The sequence below is a fragment of the Pimephales promelas genome, chromosome 23 (genome assembly GCF_988280905.1).
Source record: "Pimephales promelas chromosome 23, fPimPro1.hap1.1, whole genome shotgun sequence".
NCBI classification, from domain to species: Eukaryota; Metazoa; Chordata; class Actinopteri; order Cypriniformes; family Leuciscidae; genus Pimephales; species Pimephales promelas.
This window is the reverse complement of record NC_142791.1, coordinates 19,721,256-19,744,995: the sequence shown is the minus strand read 5'-3', so window position 1 is coordinate 19,744,995 and position 23,740 is coordinate 19,721,256. Positions and strand designations below refer to the sequence as shown.

Sequence of the window (23,740 nt, the reverse complement as noted above, 5' to 3'; positions counted from 1 at the left end):
AATAAATAACTTATTTACAGCTATGTACAAATATATGAATTATACAATATCACAGCCATTGGTAATAATTATTTTATTAATAATTATTATAGGCTTAAATTAAAATATCCTGACAGTGAGACTTTGTAACCATATGTAAAACCATGCATGGCTTACTACCACTGTATAAAAAATGCCTAAACAGGTAAAAACTATACACACAATGAATTAAATATTCCTCTACCCCCCTAATAAATCTAATGCAATATAAATGACTATAACTGTAACATAGTATTCAATATAAATATTCCACATTTCTGCCCAAACCATGGTAAATTATTACATTCATGGTAAATGTTTGTAAGGGGATTGTAAATGTGGTTATTGTAAATGGTAAATGTGATTAGGGGATTTATAGTCTTCTAACTTTGTTCATGTTTAAGAAAAGAATCCTCACAATTCTTATAGTCCTAATGTGTCGCAAAGTTTAACAAAATGTAATGTAAATTAACAAATGGGGAATGAAGATTGGGTTTAGAGAGACCAAACTTGCCACACATTGATTTGGTTAACCACAGTTTGCAAAGTTTGAAACATTATCCCATTAGAGGTTTTGAGAAACATAGACCAAACCACACAAAAGGCAAATCATGAGATGGGGAAATTAGATACATTGTTCATACAATTCTCAAGTGGATCTCTAATAGAATATATATGATTACAGGATTCATTTCTCCTACTTGGTTAGAATTCAGAGTGAGCCAACACTTCACTGACCATTCCTTTGGGAGGTCGTGAACTTTATCAATGTTAATGTTTTCTGTAAGAAACACCAGGTTGTTGTGACAGTGATGTCAGTTTTGGTCCTCACTGTCCCAAAAAGCTGGTGCACATAGAATCATACATTTTACTGCCAACGTGGAAGTCAAAGGTTAAAAGCTTTTCAACTGTGAGTTTGAGGAGTCCCACCTGACAGGGTCCAGGTTCTCTACAGTGTTATAGGTCTGAAGATGACCAACGCCTGAGAGATTCACAAACCGTCTAATTTGTCCTCAGTGAGCATGTGCATTTCTGATTTGGAAGATGGAGCACTCTGTGATGAACTCAATAAATACAACACACAGAAGTCCTACATTAAGAGCTTCATTAGTGAAAGACACAAGCCCAAGACCTGGGCACTCGTATCAGTGAAGGAAAAACAACCTTAAAGGTCCCCTGACATGAAATTTTCATTTTCTGAGGTTTTTTAACATTAATATGAGTTCCCCCTAGACTGTATTTGGTCCCCTCGTGTCTAGAATTTTCAATTGGTGTAAACCATACCTGTCAAGTTTTGGATTTGAAAATAAGGGAAATTTTCCGGCGCCCACCGCGAACAGTCCCACTCCCACCAACCCAGTATCCCTTACATTTTAAGACAGGTGTTATAGCTTAAATGAATACACACACACACACACTTTTCATTTAACATTGCTTGTCTTTACATTTACATTTTATTTTCATTCCACACAATCTTATCATTTCATATTGCTTTTCTTTTACTTAGTGAGTAAAAGAAAAGCAATAACTCAGTAACTCACTCTTAGTGAGTTATTGTACAAATATGTTGCAGACTTTGCATTCTTTAAGACTGTTTTGGAAGGAGTGTATTTGTAGGCTGGGCCACAGTGGTTAATTTTTACATGAGAGTAGAGCAGTTCTGTTGTCTATCTCTGTGTTGTCTAGCGTCATACTATTCTCGGCAACAATCTTTCGTACCATGCTAAACACCATTTCTCGTGCTAACACATCATTCCTTCCCCCTTGTGAGATGCAAAAGTCACAGTTACAAAACGTGTGTCCTCTTTGTTTCCCGTTTCCGTGTTGTCACCATAGAGTTGTCACTCATCATCTGACCTCGCGACAACGGTCACCTCACCTACAGTACTTGTTATCGCGAGGCAAGTGACAGAGCTCAGATTGGGCTCTGGATTGGGAATGTTTTTTTTTTTAATCCGCTCGGGGGTATTATTATATTTTAATAACGCAGGTTAAAATACGGGAGATTTACGGGAAAATACTAATACGGGAGGACGGCGGGAAAGAAGGGTAAATACGGGACTTTCCCGGCCAAAACGGGATACTTGACAGGTATGGTGTAAACAGAGCTTTGGCTATTTTTCTCTTCTCTGCATCCGTCTGCATCTAAGACGCGCTGATCTAGAATCTCCCCCTATATAACGTCATATAGGGGAAAAGTTACTCCCCGTTCTCTGCTTTGGCCCGCCCAGAGACCGAACATGAGAAAACGAGCTAGGAACAGGAAGTACGAACACGCGCAGGTGTGTTTTTTTTTGTTTGTTTTTTTTTTCCTAGAGAAATAGCTTTGAGATTTGAGTTTTTCCTCGAAATATCATTGTAGATCTAAAAAACTTCTTTTACTTTCCCCATGAAAAGAGACACCAGTGATTTTGCCAAGAGATCTCTCGAATTTATTTATAATATTTATAAGACATAGGAGGAAGAGAAACAGAGGTCTTCATTCTGCATCGTTACCATCTCTTCCTACTTTTCGAACAAAGGGTCTCAGTCTTTATACCACTGACCAAGAAAAAAAACTGCATCACCATAGTAACACATACCTTACCACAAGAACATATGGTTTCCATTTACTATGTATATCCATCCCTGATGGAAACTATACACTACATAAACTTTCTGTCTCACTCCAACATACATTCTCTCATACAGTTTAACTTATCCCAAAGTCTCCTAAAGTCTCTCTCTCTCCTACATCCTCAAAACATCATAATCACAAAATGCAAAGATTACAAATAATAATGTGTGTATACATGTAATAAAACAGATACATATTATGAATATTAATACAAAATAATAATAGTACTAAAAACAACATTAAATGAAGAGATTTTGAATCTTCAATCATGGCTTGCAAACGAGCGAAGCATGGCAGTTGCTCAGTGTTCGGATGTACAAATGAACACAAAAGTATTTTTTAGTTCCTTCATCTGCGCCTCTGAAGAAACAGTGGGTTAATTTTATTTTCTCTGGAAATGCGGCGACTCAACTCCCAAAGTTTTGAATGGCTAGGAGACAGGTAAGTTAATCTTTCTCTCAAAATCGTTCGATACGGTTTATGCATCAAGTCGAGCCAGACTATTATCAACTTCACATCGTTTCTTTGAGTAGGATGAAAATAATCTTATTTAAAGAAAGTGTTTAGGATTGATATTCTAAGCAGTAAGCACGCGCTGCTTTGTTTACGTTATGTGTATCTGCAGCCGGCAGCGTCGGTTTTCCTTTTTGAATGACGAATATACACTCACCGGCCGCTTTATTAGGTACACCTGTCCAACTGCTCGTTAACACTTAATTTCTAAGCAGCCAATCACATGGCGGCAACTCAGTGCATTTAGGCATGTAGACATGGTCAAGACAATCTCCTGCAGTTCAAACCGAGCATCAGTATGGGGAAGAAAGGTGATTTGAGTGACTTTGAACGTGGCATGATTGTTGGTGCCAGAAGGGCTGGTCTGAGTATTTCAGAAACTGCTAATCTACTGGGATTTTCACGCACAACCATCTCTAGGGTTTACAGAGAATGTTCCGAAAAAGAAAAAACATCCAGTGAGCGGCAGTTCTGTGGGCGGAAATGCCTTGTTGATGCCAGAGGTCAGAGGAGAATGGCCAGACTGGTTCGAGCTGATAGAAGGGCAACAGTGACTCAAATAACCACCCGTTACAACCAAGGTGGGCAGAAGAGCATCTCTGAACGCACAGTACGTCGAACTTTGAGGCAGATGGGCTACAGCAGCAGAAGACCACACCGGGTGCCACTCCTTTCAGCTAAGAACAGGAAACTGAGGCTACAATTTGCACAAGCTCATCGAAATTGGACAATAGAAGATTGGAAAAACGTTGCCTGGTCTGATGAGTCTCGATTTCTGCTGCGACATTCGGATGGTAGGGTCAGAATTTGGCGTCTACAACATGAAAGCATGGATCCATCCTGCCTTGTATCAACGGTTCAGGCTGGTGGTGGTGGTGTCATGGTGTGGGGAATATTTTCTTGGCACTCTTTGGGCCCCTTGGTACCAATTAAGCATCGTTGCAACGCCACAGCCTACCTGAGTATTGTTGCTGACCATGTCCATCCCTTTATGACCACAATGTACCCAACTTCTGATGGCTACTTTCATCAGGATAATGCGCCATGTCATAAAGCTGGAATCATCTCAGACTGGTTTCTTGAACATGACAATGAGTTCGCTGTACTCAAATGGCCTCCACAGTCATCAGATCTCAATCCTATAGAGCATCTTTGGGATGTGGTGGAACGGGAGATTCGCATCATGGATGTGCAGCCGACAAATCTGCGGCAACTGTGTGATGCCATCATGTCAATATGGACCAAACTCCCTGAGGAATGCTTCCAGCACCTTGTTGAATCTATGCCACGAAGAATTGAGGCAGTTCTGAAGGCAAAAGGGGGTCCAACCCGTTATTAGCATGGGGTACCTAATAAAGTGGCCGGTGAGTGTAGACTAATATATCTGCAGAAATAGACAGTTGGCTTATTAAACTCAGGTGCAGAACGCACATTCTAGCTGACAGTCGGCTGCTGTTCTCTCGGTGAGTTCAAGTGCAGCTTTTTACCTCGACGAGAGCGGACGAGTTACGGGCTTTAGAGAGAACAGAAACTGCGTTACACTGCACAACGAAGCTCTTACTGTTTGTACATCATCGGGTCTGCATTGGGGAAAGCAGAGAGTGCAGAAACTGCATTACAATGATAAGATCTTCATTCTCGCGATCGACAGACTGTCATCTGCTGCTGCTCAATGCTCATCACAGCAATATTTTATGTGATGAGAATCTAAATACTTGAAAAACATCTCACGAATCAGTAATCTTGATATCTGTAATAGTAAAAGCGTATAATAGCTGTAGTAAAACATATTCAAGAGAGTTTCACATGTAATATGTAACTATTTCATATGCAAGCATGTCAGCCAATCACAGCAGTGGGCGGTTACATTGAATCCCACAGCAGACACGCCATCACAGCAGTCACAAAATGGAATAGATTACGAAAGTGGGTAATAGTGTTGTCACGGTACCAAAATTTCAGCATTCGGTACCAATACCAGTAAAAATTCACGGTTCTCGGTACCAATTTCGGTACCAAAGCTTAGTTTAAATTTACATATATTTAAGTGTTTATCACGGTTACAAGTATGGAAACTGTACATTTGTATTATAAACACTTTAGAAAAAAATTAGATAAAATGACCTAAACTAAACAATAGTATACACGAACACATTTTTAAAGTTGTTTGTAAAGTTCTAATCCGTTAACATTTATTTAATGCACAATGAATGAAGTGAACAAACATGAACAATCAAGTGTTTCTATTAAATAACATTTACAAACATTAAATAATGTTGTAAAAATATATTGTTCACTCAATGTGTTGACGTGAAGTAGCTAATGTTGATAAATGGTATCTTATTGTAGCATCACCAAACTATAGGCTACAGGAGAAAAAAACATGTTTTATTTGATTTGACTGTACTTTTATTTAATCTAAAACTGCATTCATATTTAATTTTGAAAAGGCTTTTTAAACCTGCTGAGTTATAAAGGCAAGAATACGCCTAGAACTGGCACTGACATTAAATGACATAATAGGGATGCGTCGATACTAATACCAGTAGTACTCTGGTATCGGGTGGATACTACTGTGTTCATGTACTCGTAAAACTACCCCGAAAGCACTTTAGAGGCCGTTCACATATCGCGCGTGTTTTTTTATTATATTTTTGCGCGTCCTTATTCTTTCCAAAGCGCTTGCTCTCACGCGGCGTCTGTCGTTGCTATGCAACGAGTTTTTATTATGAGCGCGCTTGCCTCGCGCCTATATTTGAAATTGCGAATTTGCATGTAATCGCCCTCTTATGGCAACGTGACATTAGCCTAATCCAAAATATTTCCATATGTGGCTCTTTCCTCCTTTCGTGTCAACAAGTGGATTCAGAGAGAGCCATATCAGCGTTATGAAGAGGACGCAACTGTGCACCTTTCAGACAGCGCGTCTAGAACTGGATTAACCTGGTACTCGGTACCTAGAAAAGCTGGTACCGTAACATTTTTTTTTTTTAGTACCGACTTGGTACCGAAGTACCGATTTTTTTGACAACACTAGTGGGTACTATCTTACAGTGGTTTGCAGCGTTTCTCCTTTCCCCTACAATGCGTCACCTTGGGGAGAGGATTTACCAAAGCCCGCCTTGAGAGCATTGAGTGACTAGAGAGACTAGTAGATGAGAGTATTCAGATAGCGCTGAATTTTGTTCATGGAAATCGGCTGCAACAAAATATTTTGCCAAAAGACACTGAATATGTTTGGCATGCAAATTGGTCTGAACAAACAAGCATTAAATAATTCAGATGAGTTGAATGACATTGCAGGTTCACTCTCTGGCAGTAGATGGCTTTAATAAAGCAGCAACAAATACTAATGCGCCGATCCGATCCTCCGAGACCGCCATTCTTCGTTGGGTATTGGTCAAAGAGGATCGATCCGAATCTGACATTGTGCGTATAGTATTGTGTGATTGTTAAGCCTCACACAAACTTTACAAACGTTTAGGCACAAAAACATAAAGCACCATGCAACAAAGTTTGTTTATAGAAGAAAATAGCACACAGTCCAGCTTAAGTTCATTGATGGTTAATTTTTGTTGTAAAGTTATTCATTTAGTTCATATATATATGTATATATATATATATATATATATATATATATATATATATATGTATATATATATATATATATATATATATATATATATATATGTATATATATATATATATATATATATATATATATATATATATATATATGTATATATATATATATATATATATATATATATATATATATATATATATATATATATATTAGGGCTGTGCAAAAGTTAATTACGATTAATCGCATCCAAAATAAAAGTCTCTGTTTACATAATATATTTGTGTGTGCTGTATATGATTATTTTGTATATATAAATACACACACATGCATGTATATATTTAAGAAAATATGTTATTCATATATAAAATATTTATATAATATAGATTATGTATTTATAAATATATACAGAATTTAACCGCAAATAATTCTTAAATATATACATGCATGCATAGGTATTTATATATACAAAATAATTATATACAGCACACACAAATATATTATGTAAACACAGACTTTTATTTTGGATGCGATTAATCGCAATTAACTTTTGCACAGCCCTAATATATATATATATTAGGGGTTGAACCGACTAGTCGACCTTAATGCAATGCCGTGACGCTTTAAGCTTGACGTCGACTAGTCGCGTTGATCATGTGACACTATATGATTGCGCTAATTTTAATAGTATGGCTGCATTAAAGACATTAAAGAGCCCAGAGGATCATTGCAGCAAGAAAGCAGCAGCACATAAAGCGTATGGAAATACTTTACTAACGTAGCACCACTATATTGTTGAAAACGAAAGTAAAAGCATGACGCACGTTCACTGTTTTACCGGGAAATGAGAGCAGTCTCTTTTAAAATCATTCAAATATTAGCCTATTTTTTTCATATATTTATTTAAACATATTAATGCATCTCTAATTCACCCGCAACCAATTGGAATATTACTTGGATCCATCACTAACGTGCAGATGTGAATTTATAGTTGTTGTTTTTTTCCTTTTCAAATGATGATGTAAACAGCGGGCTGTTTAGCTACATCTGGCCACTTCACGTGTTTCTGTGATCTGATTGCTATCCGATCGTGAAAACACCAGGTGTAAGCTAAATACCCTCCGAAACGCATTGGAGACGGATATTTAAATCCGATCGCTCAAACCACTTCATGAGGAGGCTGAAAATGCTGAAATAAAACGTGTGAGAGCAGCCTGTGCTATTATTATATTCATTATATGACGAAGCTATAACACGCATCGCAGTTGAGCATTCATAAAGCCAACGTGCAAACTATCGTAAATCAAAGTGAAAGTAAGTCACAGACGCTTAACACACACAATCATCTTTGTTAAAAGTAAAGAAACTAAATGATCTTACCAGTCTCTCAGTGCGATCTTTGATTGTAAAATTAGCTGATGATCAATAAAATGCAGCTCATTACTGTTGCTTTCGGTGACGTGAACTCCGTTATGTCTGCATATAGCAAGTTGTTTGAAGATCGGATGCGAAAACATGTGACCAGGTGTAAATGGAATCGTTTTGATAAATCAGATCAGTAAAAACATGAAGTGTCCAGGTGTAAACGGCCCCATTATGAGCTGTCAGCGTCTGTATAATTTTCTGTTAATTAATTGCAAATTGTGGCATGTTGCAAATCTGTCTCATCTCTTGTGTTTTTATGAGTGACGTCAGCGACTAGTCGACGTCGACTCGACTTTGATGTCATAACAGTCGACTTCAAAAAATCTGAAGTCGTTCAACCCCTAATATATATATATATATATATATATATGTATATATATATATATATGTGTGTGTGGGTGTGTATATGTATTTATATATTATAGCTGCTTTAGAGAAAACAGTGATGTCATCATCCAGCTCAGTTCTTGTAAAATGGTGTCAATGCAGGCAGAACAATACTGTTGTCCCCAACTAAGCAAGCCAAAGGTGACTAGGCAAAAATCTAGTTTATGAACAGTATTGTATTTGAGACAGGCGTTTATAATTTAGTGTTATGTTGTTCATTGAGTGTAGGCCCAGAGTCTCTAATCTCTAAAAATGCCAACTACTCCACATGAACATGCCTTCATGTGGAGCATTTGGCTGATTTCTTCCGACCATTTACTAATGTGTCAAGCAAGACAGCGCTTGTGGTGTTTGAAAATGTGAGAGTGCGCGTGTGGCCGGGGCACTTTCTCTCTCTCTCTCTGCTCGTTATGCGCCTTGTCAAGCGCAGCATTTATTCTATTCTACATTACTCACCGATAAAAGGCTTTGATGGGACAAAAATTTGCTTTGGCAGCCACCAAATAGCGGACGATCTGACGGGTCTTAGATTAAATGCAACCCGAAACTAAAAAACAGACCCGGCCTCTATTTTAGGCCGGCCTTTATTTACCCAAACCTGCAGCTTCACCAGGCGTGTAAAAGAGACAGGCGCCTATTTGGCTATTTGAAGTTTTACGGTATTCGTCTTGTTTTGAACAGGCCTTAATATACTGATTTGGTGAAGGAATATTTTCTTATCACAATTGAAACCTGTTGTTTGTTCTTGAATAGAAAGTTCAGAAGAACAGCATTTATTTGAAATGAAAGTCTATTGTAACATATATTGACTGTCACTATTGATCAATTGAATGCTTACTGAGAAGTATTTTTCAAAAAGAAAAGTAGTGTACAGAGTATGGAATGAGTCACTTTAAGACCCGGTTATATGTCATTTTAGCTAATGAAATTTTAGCTGCTAATAGACTTTTTACATGAGAAATGTTTGCAGTCATGTGGTTTCATTTTTTTGAAAAGGTCACAGGGAAGAGAGCATAATCAGTTATCTTCATCTATTAACTGAACAGAATATTTCCCAGTGAAGTGCTTTGAACTGCAGCTAATAGTTCTGTGATTGTTGACAGGAGATCAAGGACACACGCCACAGACACGAGACCCGTCTGGTGGAGGTGGACTCGGGCCGGCAGATGGAGTTCGACTTAAAACTGGCTCAGGCATTTGCAGACATGAGACAGCAACACGATGACCAGATCAAACTCTACAAGGAGGAGATGGAGCAGACATACATGGCCAAGGTGATCGCAGGCGTTTCAATAGACCGTTTCACTAGATGTAAACAACACTGGTCCAGAAGCACTTCCTGTTTCAGTTTTTTAACACTACATAAAAGCTGTGATAAAATAAAACCAACAGAACATTTAAAACTGAATCAAAAAGTTAAACAAACATCTTTAAGATGTTTTCTTTACATGTGAAATAAAGAAAACAGTTACAAACTGAAACAGGAAGTGCTTCTGGACCAGTGTTGTTTACATCTTTTGAAATGGTCTATAGCATGTCCAAGCGGATGTCTTGTGACATCTCTGCACATGTGTGAAGAAGTGTTTCGTCAAGTTTCTGACTTCCTCTGAAAGCTTGTTTAGTTCCTCTTTGCATTTCTCTGACTTGTGTGTGCGTTTCAGCTGGAGAACGTGCGTTTGTCATCCGAGATGAATAGCTCTTCAGCCAGTATGGCCCGTGAGGAGCTGCGCGAGTCCACGCTGAGAGTCGAGAGTCTGGCTGCTCAGCTCACTAACCTGCAGAAAGAGGTATGCGTCTGACCCCACCACACACACACACATATATATATATATATATAGATATATATAGATATAGATAGATAGATAGATAGATAGATAGATATGTATATGTGTGTGTGTGTGTGTGTATATATATATATATATATATATATATATATATATATATATATATATATTTATATATATATATATATATATATATATATTTATATGACCATTTCACAAGATGTAAACAAGACTGGTCCAGAAGCACTTCCTGTTTCAGTTTGTAACTGTTTTCTTTATTTCACATGTAAAGAAAACATCTTAAAGATGTTTGTTTAATGTTTTGATTCAGTTTTAAATGTTCTGTTGGTTGTATTTTATCCCAGCTTTTTTGTAGTGTTAAAAAACTGAAACAGGAAGTGCTTCTGGACCAGTGTTGTTTACATCTTGTGAAATGGTCTATATATATATATCCATGTATCATCTGCACTTTCCCACACAATTGAACTCACTCAAGGTCCTTCTAATTGTTGTTGCTCATTATACCTTGTTCTCTTTTTATAGTGCTTGTTCACTCTAAACTCGATTTTGTTTAATCCTGTCAGACAGTCTTCAAGAAGTGACGTTTCTGATTATTGAGAGATCCGCACTGTTACTCTAGCTATCCTTAACACGCTGTTACAGAGTTTGCACATGCTGTGCTGTTGAAGTGAAACTAAGCATGATTTAAATTCCTCTTTTTTGGGTGTATTATAGTCAGAGCTGCAACAACTAATTGATAATGAAAATAATAAAACTACGAATTTGATTGTCTGCCAGTGTTACTTTACAGTAGTGAATAACACTTTTCTATGGACAAACATGTATAGAAAAGAATGTTGGTTTTAAATTCCCATTGACTTCCGTTGTAGGGTCAAAAAATACAACAGAAATCAAAGTGAACCGAAACTGTTTGGTTTCCACCATAGACTGTAAAAAAGATGGATGATGTCCCTTTGCTCTCTTCCATTGGTCACAGGGTTTCCGTGCGGTAGTAAAAAGAATCTACCAAAATTACGGCCCTTGAAACGTAGTAAAAGGTAACAAACGCAATTTGACTTGGTAGTAAATTTTTCATCACCGCCTCAATATATGAGTTTCCATTTTTTCCCAAAAAATAAGGCTGTCTATGAAGTAAATGTGTCTTATTAGTGGAATATTAAACGCAATATAGTAACACATAACTTAGCTGTGGTGCGCGAGCACTGGAAACGTGCAGTAGATTGAGCACGCAGCAGCAGCACAGACGCGCGAGCTGGTCGAGCACATCCCTTCAAACAGACATCAGTGGAATGTTTGTAGTTCAGTCGGATGTCAATGGCAAAGAAAATTAAAACTTATCATCTAGCTTATTATTAAAGTTAACTGATGAGAGCGAGAGATCGCACGCACACTTCTGTTGAATGCTCCTGATCGTTCACTCAGCACATGTTATTTGGATGAAAACTAAGTCGTATTATATGTAAGTAAAGTAAAACATGACCTGTTACCTGATTTATGTATAACAAGTGGTTCCCTACATTATTACTGGACGTGTGCAGGTCAGAAGTTCAATGAATGCAAACATCCAAAGCGCGCAGCCCCGCAAACCAGCGCCTCGAATAACGTTGCTGAAAATTGTCTTGCGCTTGTACGGACAAATTCACACAAAATGATGTATAAGCGGCCGTCTTGGCGAGTATCCTAGTAAAAAAAAGTCAGTTATATCTCAAGTGAACGTAAGTTAGCCATGTTCAAATGGGGCCCGTGCGTTCGGTTTTAGAAGGGATACTCCACTTTTTTGGTAATAGACTCATTTTACAACTCCCCCAGAGTTAAAAAGTTGAGTTTAACCGTTTTTGAATCCATTCAGCCGATTTTCTGATATTTAGAAGAAAATCAGTAACCACGCAGTTTCTGGTCTCATTGACTACCATAGTATATTTTTTTCCTTCTATGGTAGTCAATGAGACCAGAAATTGTCTGGTTACTGATATTCTTATAAGTATCAGAAAATCTGCTGAATGGATTCGAAAACGGTAAAACTCAACTCTTTAACTCTGGGGGAGTTGTAAAATGAGCCTATTTCCAAAAAAAAGTGGAGTATCTCTTTAAAGGGGCAGCACTTTAATAAACCTGCTACTGTGGTTTCATGTTAATCAAATACAAATTGTCAAGGACAAATAAATTACTCACTGCTCTTGACTAAATAGTCTACCCTTTTTCAAATTTACAAAAATATCCATCTATATTTAATTTATACAGTAATGAATATGCAATTTTTTCTCATTTGATTACTTTATTCAAATGAATGTACCAATCTATCCGAAAAACACTCTAAACACACTATTTCATTTGTAGCTTTTATTTGTTCTATTGTATTTATTTGTCCGCTTTGTAATTCAATTATTTGTTCTTATTTTGTTACTGACTGCTTACTTTTAATAATGTTTTAAATTCATATTAATTGGGCTGGTAGTTTTTGTTGTAGTATCAAAATTGGATTAAATAATTGGTATTTCACTGGTGTCTAAACATTACCACTGACCCAATCCTCAGCACTGACTCTTCTGGAGCGGCTCTAAACATGTGCTGTGCTAAATGAAAGGTAAAATATGCAATATTAAATATAGCAATAGAATGAACAGTGACAAACAGAAGCATGCTTTTTAGCAGCATTAATTAAGCATGAAAATATCTGAAGGAAATATATATTTGATGTACAAATTAAGCCAACTAATATGACATAACTTTTGGTTTATCTACTAATACATTTTAAAATTACAAATGCAGTGAAAATTCAGGGATCGGTTACGGTAATATTGGCGAGTACCAAAAATGAAAGTATTGGTCTCTGTCTCGTTCTGCAAAAAGTGGTGTCGTGCATCCCTAATTGAAAATGGGGGAGCAAACCAGTGCCATATTTGAAGCACATTTAGAGATGCGATGAAATAAATTGCTGTTTTGGGATAGTAATTTCACTGCTTAAGTCTGCGTGTGTGAGAATGTGTGTTTGTGAGTAAGTGTGTGTTATGTGACACACTATCATTAATCTTTATTAATGTTTATGCCTGTTAAGTGTTATTTGTTTTTAAGTGCCAAGGTTATTATTCACCTTATTAGGGCTAAGGGCTAACGTAATGGTTAGGATAACTAAAGGTCTAGGGTTAAAAGTGTCATATAATGCCATTTTTATACAAGTTAATTATGAATCTTTAGGGTCTAAATGAAAACTTTGTAATATACTTTTATTAAAAAAATTCTCATTAGTATAGCATGCCGTTTCAGTGCACATGCCTTTAAATGATAATGAGCTTTGGTCACCCCGCCCCTCTGCGTACACAGTTTTAATAACACAATAACCATAGCGCGTTGTTCATTATAAACATGGGATTATGAATTATATTGAGAACATCGTAACGTTACATAGAATACATGTCGTGTTGGTAGTAAAAAATATTGTGGAGGTAGTAAAAAAGGTAGTAAATTCATCTCTATGATTCCTGCATATACCCTGGGTCAGAAGTGAAGCCGCCAGTATCCTGATATGGCGCTGACATCTTGGAACTTGAGTCTGTGCGGACGCGATTTCGGGACCAGACATACGCAGTAGTGAGCAGGAAGCGAAGCCATGAAATCAAGGCCCCGCCCTCACTCTCGCAGAATCAATCGCAAGAACAAGCTCCTGCACTTTTTCAAAATTAATTATAGAAATTTTGATTTTAAATTTAAAGCTAACACTTGAAATTACATCAGCGTGATAAAAACTACAGTAAATGACAAACCATTTTTGGATTGGATTTTTGAAGTGTAATTTAACTTCGGGGTTTATGACCTATACTAGGACCGGACACCTGGGGGCGATCGAGACGTTTTGGCTTCACTTTTACAGGTGTGGCATGCTTGGTTTCCACTGGCAGTTCTGTCTGGTTTCCTCAGTAAATGAGTAAATGATAAAGGAAGAGTTTACCAAAAATGAAAAACCCATTAAGTAATCCTAATCAAAATGTTCCTACTTGATGTTCGTTAGTTTTGATTACCTTGCTGTGTGTCTTTAACAGGCACGTGCGTGGCAGGATCACATCAGTGAGCTGGAAGCGGCTCTGAGCCAAGAGAAATATGTGAGCCGCCGGTTACTGGCTGAGAAGGAGCGCGAGATCGCTGAGATCAGGGCCAAGATGCAGCAGCAACTGGACGACTATGAGCAGCTCCTGGACGTCAAGCTGGCGCTGGACATGGAGATCAACGCTTACAGGAAGTTGCTGGAGGGAGAGGAGGAGAGGTGAATGGACTATGTGCACGTTAGCATATGCTAGTTCCGGCTGCGAAACCGATATGGGGTGTCTAGTTTCCGGTAGCCTGATGGACGACGTAGAGGATGTATGTTTCTCCAGATGTCTTGAACATTTGCCGAATATTACAGTCGATTATGTTCATCGACTGGCTAATGATTTTCCTCCAGCTCCCCAGAGCAAGAGAGAAGGGGTTTAAATATTACATTTCTCAGTATTTGCATCATTTTGAAGGGAACGTTAAGTCACAACAACATCCATGCTCAGACTGATCTCATGAAATTGTATGTATGACACGTATCACGTATTTTTGGCATGCTATCAACACTCATAATCTCTTTTCAGCGTGTTTATAAATACCGTTGACTTAACGTTATTATTGTATATATATATAGCATATGACCTACCTCAACCCCAACCTACCCGTCACTCCTACCATCCTAGGAAAAAATAAATATCGCTCCCCAGATGTAGATCTACATTTTGTTTTGTTTCGCTCGCGGACATTTGACGGCGTGTACATACGCGGTACACGTGGAATCACTCGGACATTAATGTTGCCATGCTACGTGCTCAAGCTATGCGATTTGGTAACTGTTATATCTCTCTATACATTATAAAATGCGAAATCATGCGTTAGAAAGTGCATTTTCCAGAACAGTTTGTGTTGGCCATTGTTTTGTTTATGATGTTCAGAGGCTATGTTGTTGACAGCCACTATCGTCATATAGATCAGTGTTGACAACCACTATACATGTCATACAGGGAGTAAAGGTATCCGACGTTGGTTCGTTCGTTATCAAGTTAGGCTGTTTAACACATATTAGGCTGTTCACACATATTTCTAAACAGGTCTCCCTTTCAAAATAGGTTCTAAACCCAGGGGCTTCTCCTGGTTAAAGGGTATAATATAATAAATAATTAGTAGCCTAAAAACTTCCTTCTAGTTGTCATGGATACGCAACGCTCCACTCTGTGAAGCGACTGCTTGGGTGCGGTGACAAAATGTGAAATATCGTTTACTTTTCACAATGCAGCAGCGCCTGGCTCCACCCAAATATGAGTGAAAACTGTGTTGGTTGACTTGACAATGAACAAACGAACATAGTTTTAGACAAATATATTTAGATAGCTAAGCTTTAGATAGCCGGTCCACTGATGTAGGATGTAAACAACGGCAACCGGAACCGAAGTACCCAACATCCGCCCTCAAGGCGGAAGTTAGCATTTTTCTCGTGCACATAGTCAATATGCCAGCACTGCTCGTGCAGATTCATGGGCAACAGTAATGAATTTTAAAATCCCTCAGTCATCAAGAGCAGTCAGTCAGCATGTGGCCGTTAACAGCACGAGAACGTCCCTGGGTGTAACGCAGGGATGGAAATTTAACCAATGGAAATTTTTGTCCACACTCAATGTTTTTACCAGCCACTTTCTTTTTTTTTAACCGACAATGTTTTAACGTTTAATGTTTTAATACTACAAGATCTACAATAAATCGCTTATTCCATAGGGTAAAGTCTGAAGGTGTGCCTCATCTAAAAGTGTCCGGGTGAAACAGCATGCTACTTTTATTTACCCGGCACGGTGGCTGGTAGGTGAAGCGAGTTTACCAACCACAACACAAAATCACCTGCGTTTGGCTGATGCTAATTTCCTTCCCTGGTGTAATGTGCCTAGTATTTTAAACTCTCTGGGGTCTAAGGTGTTTTTGGGATCCTTGATGATTTGAAATGCCCTGACATTTGTGCTTTTTTCAGTTGCTTATAAACATATTAACGGCACAGGTGAAATTACACTATTTAGCACAAACAGGGCTACCATAATACAGGTCCTTCTCAAAAAATTAGCATATTGTGATAAAGTTAATTATTTTCCATAATGTACTGATAAAAATTAAACTTTCATATATTTTAGATTCATTGCACCCCAACTGAAATATGTCAGGTCTTTTATTTTTTTACTGATGATTTTGGCATACAGCTCATGAAAACCCAAAATTCCTGTCTCAAAAAATTAGCATATATGGTAAATGGACTGCATTTATACAGCGACTTCATAGACCTAATTGCCACCAAAGCGCTTAACATTTTCCTCACATTCACCCATTCATACACCGACAGCGGTGTCAGCCATCCAAGGCGCCAGCTAGCTGTTAGGAGCAGCTGGGGTTAGGTGTCTTGCTCATGGACACCTCGACACTTGAACCGAGGATTGAACCACCAACTTTTCGGTTCGTAGACAACACACATGAACCACTGAGCCACTGCTGCCCCAATCATATCATGAAAAGGTTCTCTAAACGAGCTATTACCCTAATCATCTGAATCAACTAATTAATAATAATAATAATTCATCACATTTATATAGCGCCTTTCTGGACACTCAAAGCGCTTCACATAGAGGGGGGAATCTCCTCAACCACCACCAGTGTGCAGCATCCACCTGGATGATGCGACGGCTGCCATAGTGCGCCAGAACGCTCACCACACACCAGCTTACTGGTGGAGAGGAGACAGTGATGAAGCCAATTGGTATATATGGGGATGATTAGGAGGCCATTATGGACAGATTTGGGCAAATTTGGCCAGGATGGGCAAACTGGGCAAATTTGGCCAGGATGCCGGGGTTACACCCCTACTCTTTCGAAAGACATCCTGGGATTTTTAATGACCACAGAGAGTCAGGACCTCGGTTTAACGTCTCATCCGAAGGACGGTGCTCTTTGACAGTATAGTATCCCCATTACTATACTGGGGCGTTAGGACCCACACGGACCACAGGGTGAGCACCCCCTGCTGGCCTCACTAACACCTCTTCCAGCAGCAACCTGGCTTTCTCAGAAGGTCTCCCATCCAGGTACTAACCAGGCTCAGCCCTGCTTAGCTTCAGTGGGCAACCAGTCTTGGGCTACAGGGTGATATGGCTGCTGGCTAAATTAAATTAAATTAACTCTAAACACCTGCAAAAGTTTCCTGAGGCTTTTAAAAACTCCCAGCCTGTTTCATTACTCAAAACCGCAATCATGGGTAAGACTGCTGACCTGACTGCTGTCCAGAAAGCCATCATTGACTCCCTCAAGCAAGAGGGTAGGACACAGAAAGAAATTTCTGAACAAATAGGCTGTTCCCAGAGTCAAGGCACCTCAGTGGGAAGGAAAAAGTGTGGCAAAAAACGCTGCACAATGAGAAGAGGTGACCGGACCCTGAGGAAGATTGTGGAGAAGGACTAATTCCAGACCTTGGGGGACCTGCGGAAGCAGTGGACTGAGTCTGTAGTAGAAACATCCAGAGCCACCGTGCACAGGCGTGTGCAGGAAATGGGCTACAGGTGCCGCATTCCCCAGGTCAAGCCACTTTTGAACCAGGAACAGCGGCAGAAGCGCCTGACCTGGGCTACAGAGAAGCAGCACTGGACTGTTGCTCAGTGGTTGCATGTCATTCGTAAATCAAGGTGCCAGAGTCTGGAGGAAGACTGGGGAGAAGGAAATGGCAAAATGCCTGAAGTCCAGTGTCAAGTACCCACAGTCAGTGATGGTCTGGGGTGCCATGTCAGCTACTGGTGTTGGTCCACTGTGTTTTATTAAGGGCAGGGTCAATGCAGCTAGCTATCAGGAGATTTTGGAGCACTTCATGCTTCCATCTGCTGAGAAGCTTTATGGAGATGAAGATTTCATTTTTCAGCACGACCTGGCACCTGCTCACAGTGCCAAAACCACTGGTAAATGGTTTACTGACCATGGTATTACTGTGCTCAATTGGCCTGCCAACTCTCCTGACCTGAACCCCATAGAGAATCTGTGGGATATTGTGAAGAGAAAGTTGAGAGATGCAAGACCCAGCACTCTGGATGAGCTTAAGGCTGCTATCGAAGCATCCTGGGCCTCCATAACACCTCAGCAATGGCACAGGCTGATTGCCCCCATGCCACGCCGCATTGAAGCAGTCATTTCTGCAAAAGGATTCCTGACCAAGTATTGAGTGCATAACTGAACATAATTATTTGAAGGTTGACTTTTTTTTGGTATTAAAAACACTTATTTTATTGGTCGGATGAAATATGCTAATTTTTTGAGATAGGAATTTTGGGTTTTCATGAGCTGTATGCCAAAATAATCAGTATTGAAACAATAAAAGACCTGACATATTTCAGTTGGTGTGCAATAAATCTAAAATATATGAAAGTTTAATTTTTATCAGTACATTATGGAAAATAATGAACTCTCACAATATGCTAATTTTTTGCAGAGATGAAAACTACTCGCCTTTCGGCGAAATTCGCCGTTTTGAAACCAAAATAGGTGACCTACGTGAATCGTGTAGATTCTATGAGAAAATGTTTGGAGGGAGGGGGAGGGGGGGTATAATATGAAGCCATACTGTAGTATAATGTGAGATAGAAATTAATATTTAAGTCATTCAATTCAAGATCACGTAAACTTTTCCCTCCGCTGCAGCTGTCAGTCATTCTCCATTCAGCAAACAGCACAGCGCGCCGTCAGTCATTCAACATTCAAACAGCACAGCGCGTCGCGTTCGGCAACGATGAAACTCTCTCCAAGATGATTAAATGTTAATATTATACTTAATCTGTAGATAAAGCTCTTTGGTTTCACATAAATTGACTATCTTGCAGTATTACGTCAATCATGTTCCTTTACCGCGTGTCTATCACAACATTGGAGAGCACTATTGTTCTTCACGCACACAGTAACTGAAATGTAAAACTGTTAAAAGAAAAGGCTCAATAAACTATTCCATAGATAGATAATGTATAATTATCTAATAGATAGATAACTCTATAATACACTGTGCATCAATATGTATTTCCTTTGTGCTTTGAACTTTTCAATGCGTAACTAATCTAAACAGAGCTGTGCGTTGTGACTCATGTTGCCTCAGGCGCATCATTCAGTGTTCGGGATGCGCATAAGCGCTGTGTGGAGCACTCTATTGCTCTATTGGGGTCTTAATCATATCATAATACTTTTGCGAAATGAAAGATTAATAGTATTTTTTTTGTTCTGTTCTGTCCTATCTATCATATGTTGCAGCCTCATTAAACAGCTGTGCTATACATTTGTGTTATATATATATATATATATATATATATATATATATATATATATATATATATTTATATATATATATATATATATATATATATATATATATATATATATATTGTTAATTTTATAGAAGACTATAAAATAATTGATCTTTTTGATTTTTATCTTGTTTTTCATGAATGTATTTTACAACAATACAAAGAGCAATGTGTAACGTTTTACCAGATTTATTACTACACTTATTGTCTCTTATTTGTTCCCCACTAATTTTTTTTCCACTTAATGTTCTGATTTTATAAAATTATGAAATTTTAAATTAGTTACCCACTAATCTAGTTTATAATATAATTTTGTCATAGGTTATGATCATTTTTTTTCTTTATAAGGAAGTTGTCTGTATTAAGTATAGATTGTGTTTAACACACAAAAGAGTGATTATCAGTTCAACAAACAGTTATAGAAATTCTACTTGATTTTTTTTTTTTTTTCAATTAGTCAATGAGTATATTTTGTTAATGTTTTGATTTTTAATAATGTTATTTCTTGATATGATTATGTCCTTACCCATTTCCAATGGGAGTGCGGGCCAACAGTGCGCTTTCACAGAGAGACTCTGCTCACACCATAGGCTCACACGCTGTTCTGAATGTGTGGCGTCTCACAGTCGCGTCGCGTCTAGTGTGGACAGACACACTTGCTGTCGCTGGAATTTTATCGCGTCGCGTGTAGTTAGGACACGGTGTCAGAGACTCTTCTGAACGGATGTTTCTGTCACCGCTGCATTGGCCATTGGCTCTTATCTTGGCTGAAGTTCTTGTTTGCCTGCATGGATGTTGATTTGCTTGAGCGCAATGTCTCCGGTGTCAGGTTGAAGCTGTCTCCCAGCCCCTCGTCTCACGTGACGGTGTCGCGGGCGTCCTCCAGCCGCAGTGTTCGGACCACGCACGGGAAGAGGAAGCGTGTGGACATGGAGAAGTCCGAGGCTAGCAGCAGCGTGCGCATCGCTCACTCGGCATCTGCCACTGGAAACATCTGCATCGATGAGCTGGACGTGGACGGGAAGTTCATGCGCTTACACAACAACTCTGAGCAGGTGCGTTCGACTCACTGCAATCTCGCGTGCAAACTCATTCAGGACTCTAAATTAACTTTAATGCTCCTACGCTTTTGAAGTTGGTGGAAAGTAAATTGATAGTTTTTGATTTTAATATTTCAGGATCAACCCATGGCAGGATTTCAGCTGATTCAAACTGTCGGTGATGTTTCTGCGGTGTATAAATTCACTGCTAAATACACCCTGAAGGCTGGACAGAAAGTGACGGTACGCATCACATCTATATACAAGTAAAGCCCTGTCACCTGAGATATCAGCATGTGCCTTCAAACACTCTCTTTTGGGTCTTGTTTTGGTCTGATCAGATCTGGGCGTGTGATGCAGGCGTGAGCTCCAGTCCTCCTGCTGACCTGATCTGGAAGAGCCAGAGCTCATGGGGAAGTGGCGAGGACATTAAAGTGCTTCTGCTGAGCCCAGATGGAGAGGTGAGGTTTATGACCACAGCCTAGCTCTTATTACAGGAGGCATTGTTCATCGCTGGCCTGTACAGGGCGCGGTGTGTTCTGAAGTATCCCTGTCCCTATAGGAAGTGGCTGTGAGGAGCACAGCTTTCAACACCACAGTGGAGGAGGAAGAGGAGGAGGAGGACGCTGATGTCATCGAGGAGCGCTTCTTTCACCAGCAGGTCTGATATTAAGCACACATCAGCTTCATCCATTACCTCCTCGTCATTGTGTTGTGTGAGGTTCTGCTCAATGTTACACTGTTTTCACAGGGAGATCCACGTGCTGCCAAGAGAGGCTGTTTGGTCATGTGATCAACTTTTCAGCCAATCAGAGCTGCCAGTTTACCCACCATAAAGCTTCCTGTGTGATCGAGTGAAATTTTTTTTTTTTTCCCTGTAAAATCTCTCACTTCAGTTTGTTATTGTGAATGTTTCAGCTTAAACTGAATGAACCAAATGCTTTTCTTTTCATGTGAGTGAGGATGCTTTTCTGAACTCGTCCACATCAGATTCTGTGACTAACCCTTTTCTTTTTTATCATGTTTATATTTTATAAGATGGCATTTTTGGTATTTTTATAGACAGTTTTTTATAATGGCTAATAGTTTTAGTAAAGTTATTACAGACCGTAGACACATTTGCATGGTACTTTGAATAATGTTGAAGTTTTTCATTGTATTTAAAGCAGCTCTTTGAAAGTAATTCACTACGCAATCACAAGTTCAGTTGACAGCTAACCTGTCAACTGAAAAATTCCTTAACAACAAGTCTTTATTTTTGTCACATTATTTTTTTTATGAGAGGAGGTGACTTTTGTCCTCCAATGTAGGATCAGTGAATGTTTTCTGTATGTGAGGTTATGGGTGTTTATGGGATATGTACCAGCCTAGTCTCAAAGTGCTGCAGTTTTGTGTCTGAAGCGCTCCTCTTTCACTTGGGCGCAGCTCATCTCCCCCATAGAGGAGGGTGTCCAGCGGACCCTGAAAACACTGCCTGCTGATATGATCAGTTATCACAGTGTGCAAGCTATTAAACCTCAAGATTCAGCACTGTATAATTTTTTTTTTTTTGTTTTTTTTTGTTTAGTTTTTTTACAGATTAGGTGGTCGGAGCTAAGATGCTGAAGTTGTATTTGTACTGCTTTTGTATGTATTATCTAACAAACACTAGCTTTACACATACGTTGATTTAACCTTTTAAGAATTGTCACTTGCATGCTTTGTTTTGCTGCAGCCTTTATATTTCAAATGATTGAATAAAGTGTTGATTGAATGTATTTTCAGGGTGTTCTCTTTCATTATAATTGCAATCATCTGTGAAATGATCATCTGTGAATGAACTGTAATCCGTTAGTTATTAGTTACTGACAAAAAATGTTAATTAAATTAGTTGCTTAAGAAAATGTTTTCAATTACAAAGGGGGGTTTTGAAAATTTTGGAATATTTTCTGTAAAAAGGCTGGGATATGTTGAATAATATTAATTTGCCAGAGTGATGAGATGCTTATCAGGCAGGCTGTTGTCGTAATACTTTGTTTATTGAGATACCAACAACTTATGCCAGTATAATACAACAATAATGTACATTAAAAGGTTGGATCTCTTTTACATAATAAAAATAATAATAATAAATAAATAGTAATAATAAATAAAATAGAAAATAAGGCAAAATAAAAAAGAATAATAATTGTAACAAAAAAATAATATGTTTACATGTATATAAAATAAAAAAAACAGGCATGGGTCAAATAGGATAGCTACACATTAGTTAGAAGTAATCAGGCTTACAAGAGAAGCAAATCATGACATGAGAGGGACTATTAAATAGTAAATGATTAGATGATTAATGATTTACTAGTAATAACATGAGGTGAGAATAGGTTGAGAATCAAGTTATTTTATCTCTTTCTACCTCATTTATTTTATTATTGAAATTAGATTTTGAAATAAAGGGTTTCCAAATACTCTTAAAAAAGACAATTTACCTTTAATGAGCAGATTCAGCAGAATAACCTATACTTAACAACTGCCATCATTATTTGATACAAGACCACTTGAGAACACCTAAAGTTTTGATAATATTTATTGAATATAATTTATGGAATTCTACTTTAAAATAGCCTACTTTTTTCAGATAAAGTTCATGCAGCGTGGTGATGCACAGTTCACTTCTCCATCATCTATTGTGATATCTGTCATTGCACAGTCCAAATGATATCCTGAGCTGCAGTAAGAGGGACTGTAAGCAAACAGAAGTTTAAAGCTTAAGCTGATTAAGAGACATAGGGCTAGGTGTACAGACACATTCTCATTTCTTAATTTTCTGCCATTCTAAAACATTTTTATGTTAATATTTAAACTTTCATTGAAATATAAAGACAGTGCTGCAAGTCTGATCATAAGTAAGGACATTAAAGTATGGACATGACATGACTGTTCAAAAGTTACTGGAAACATTTTGTTGCGGTTATTGCTGATGTAATCAGCGTTGACAGCCT

The 23,740-nt window shown here is 38.4% G+C and overlaps 1 protein-coding gene across 2 annotated transcripts in view; it reads left to right on the top strand.

The window, feature by feature from the left end:
- The window catches only part of lmnb1 (lamin B1), a 51,494-nt gene extending 28,975 nt beyond the window's left edge, over positions 1-22,519 (top strand). For both annotated transcript variants that reach the window (XM_089126402.1, XM_089126403.1), the window contains exons 5-12: positions 9,647-9,817; positions 10,205-10,330; positions 14,386-14,606; positions 20,552-20,777; positions 20,901-21,005; positions 21,104-21,223; positions 21,325-21,423; positions 21,514-22,519. In XM_089126402.1, the coding sequence (XP_088982528.1) occupies positions 9,647-9,817; positions 10,205-10,330; positions 14,386-14,606; positions 20,552-20,777; positions 20,901-21,005; positions 21,104-21,223; positions 21,325-21,423; positions 21,514-21,555 (1,110 nt within the window). In that variant the 3' untranslated portion in view covers positions 21,556-22,519. The remainder of the gene's footprint in view (positions 1-9,646; positions 9,818-10,204; positions 10,331-14,385; positions 14,607-20,551; positions 20,778-20,900; positions 21,006-21,103; positions 21,224-21,324; positions 21,424-21,513) is intronic.
- The last annotated feature ends 1,221 nt before the right edge of the window (positions 22,520-23,740 follow it).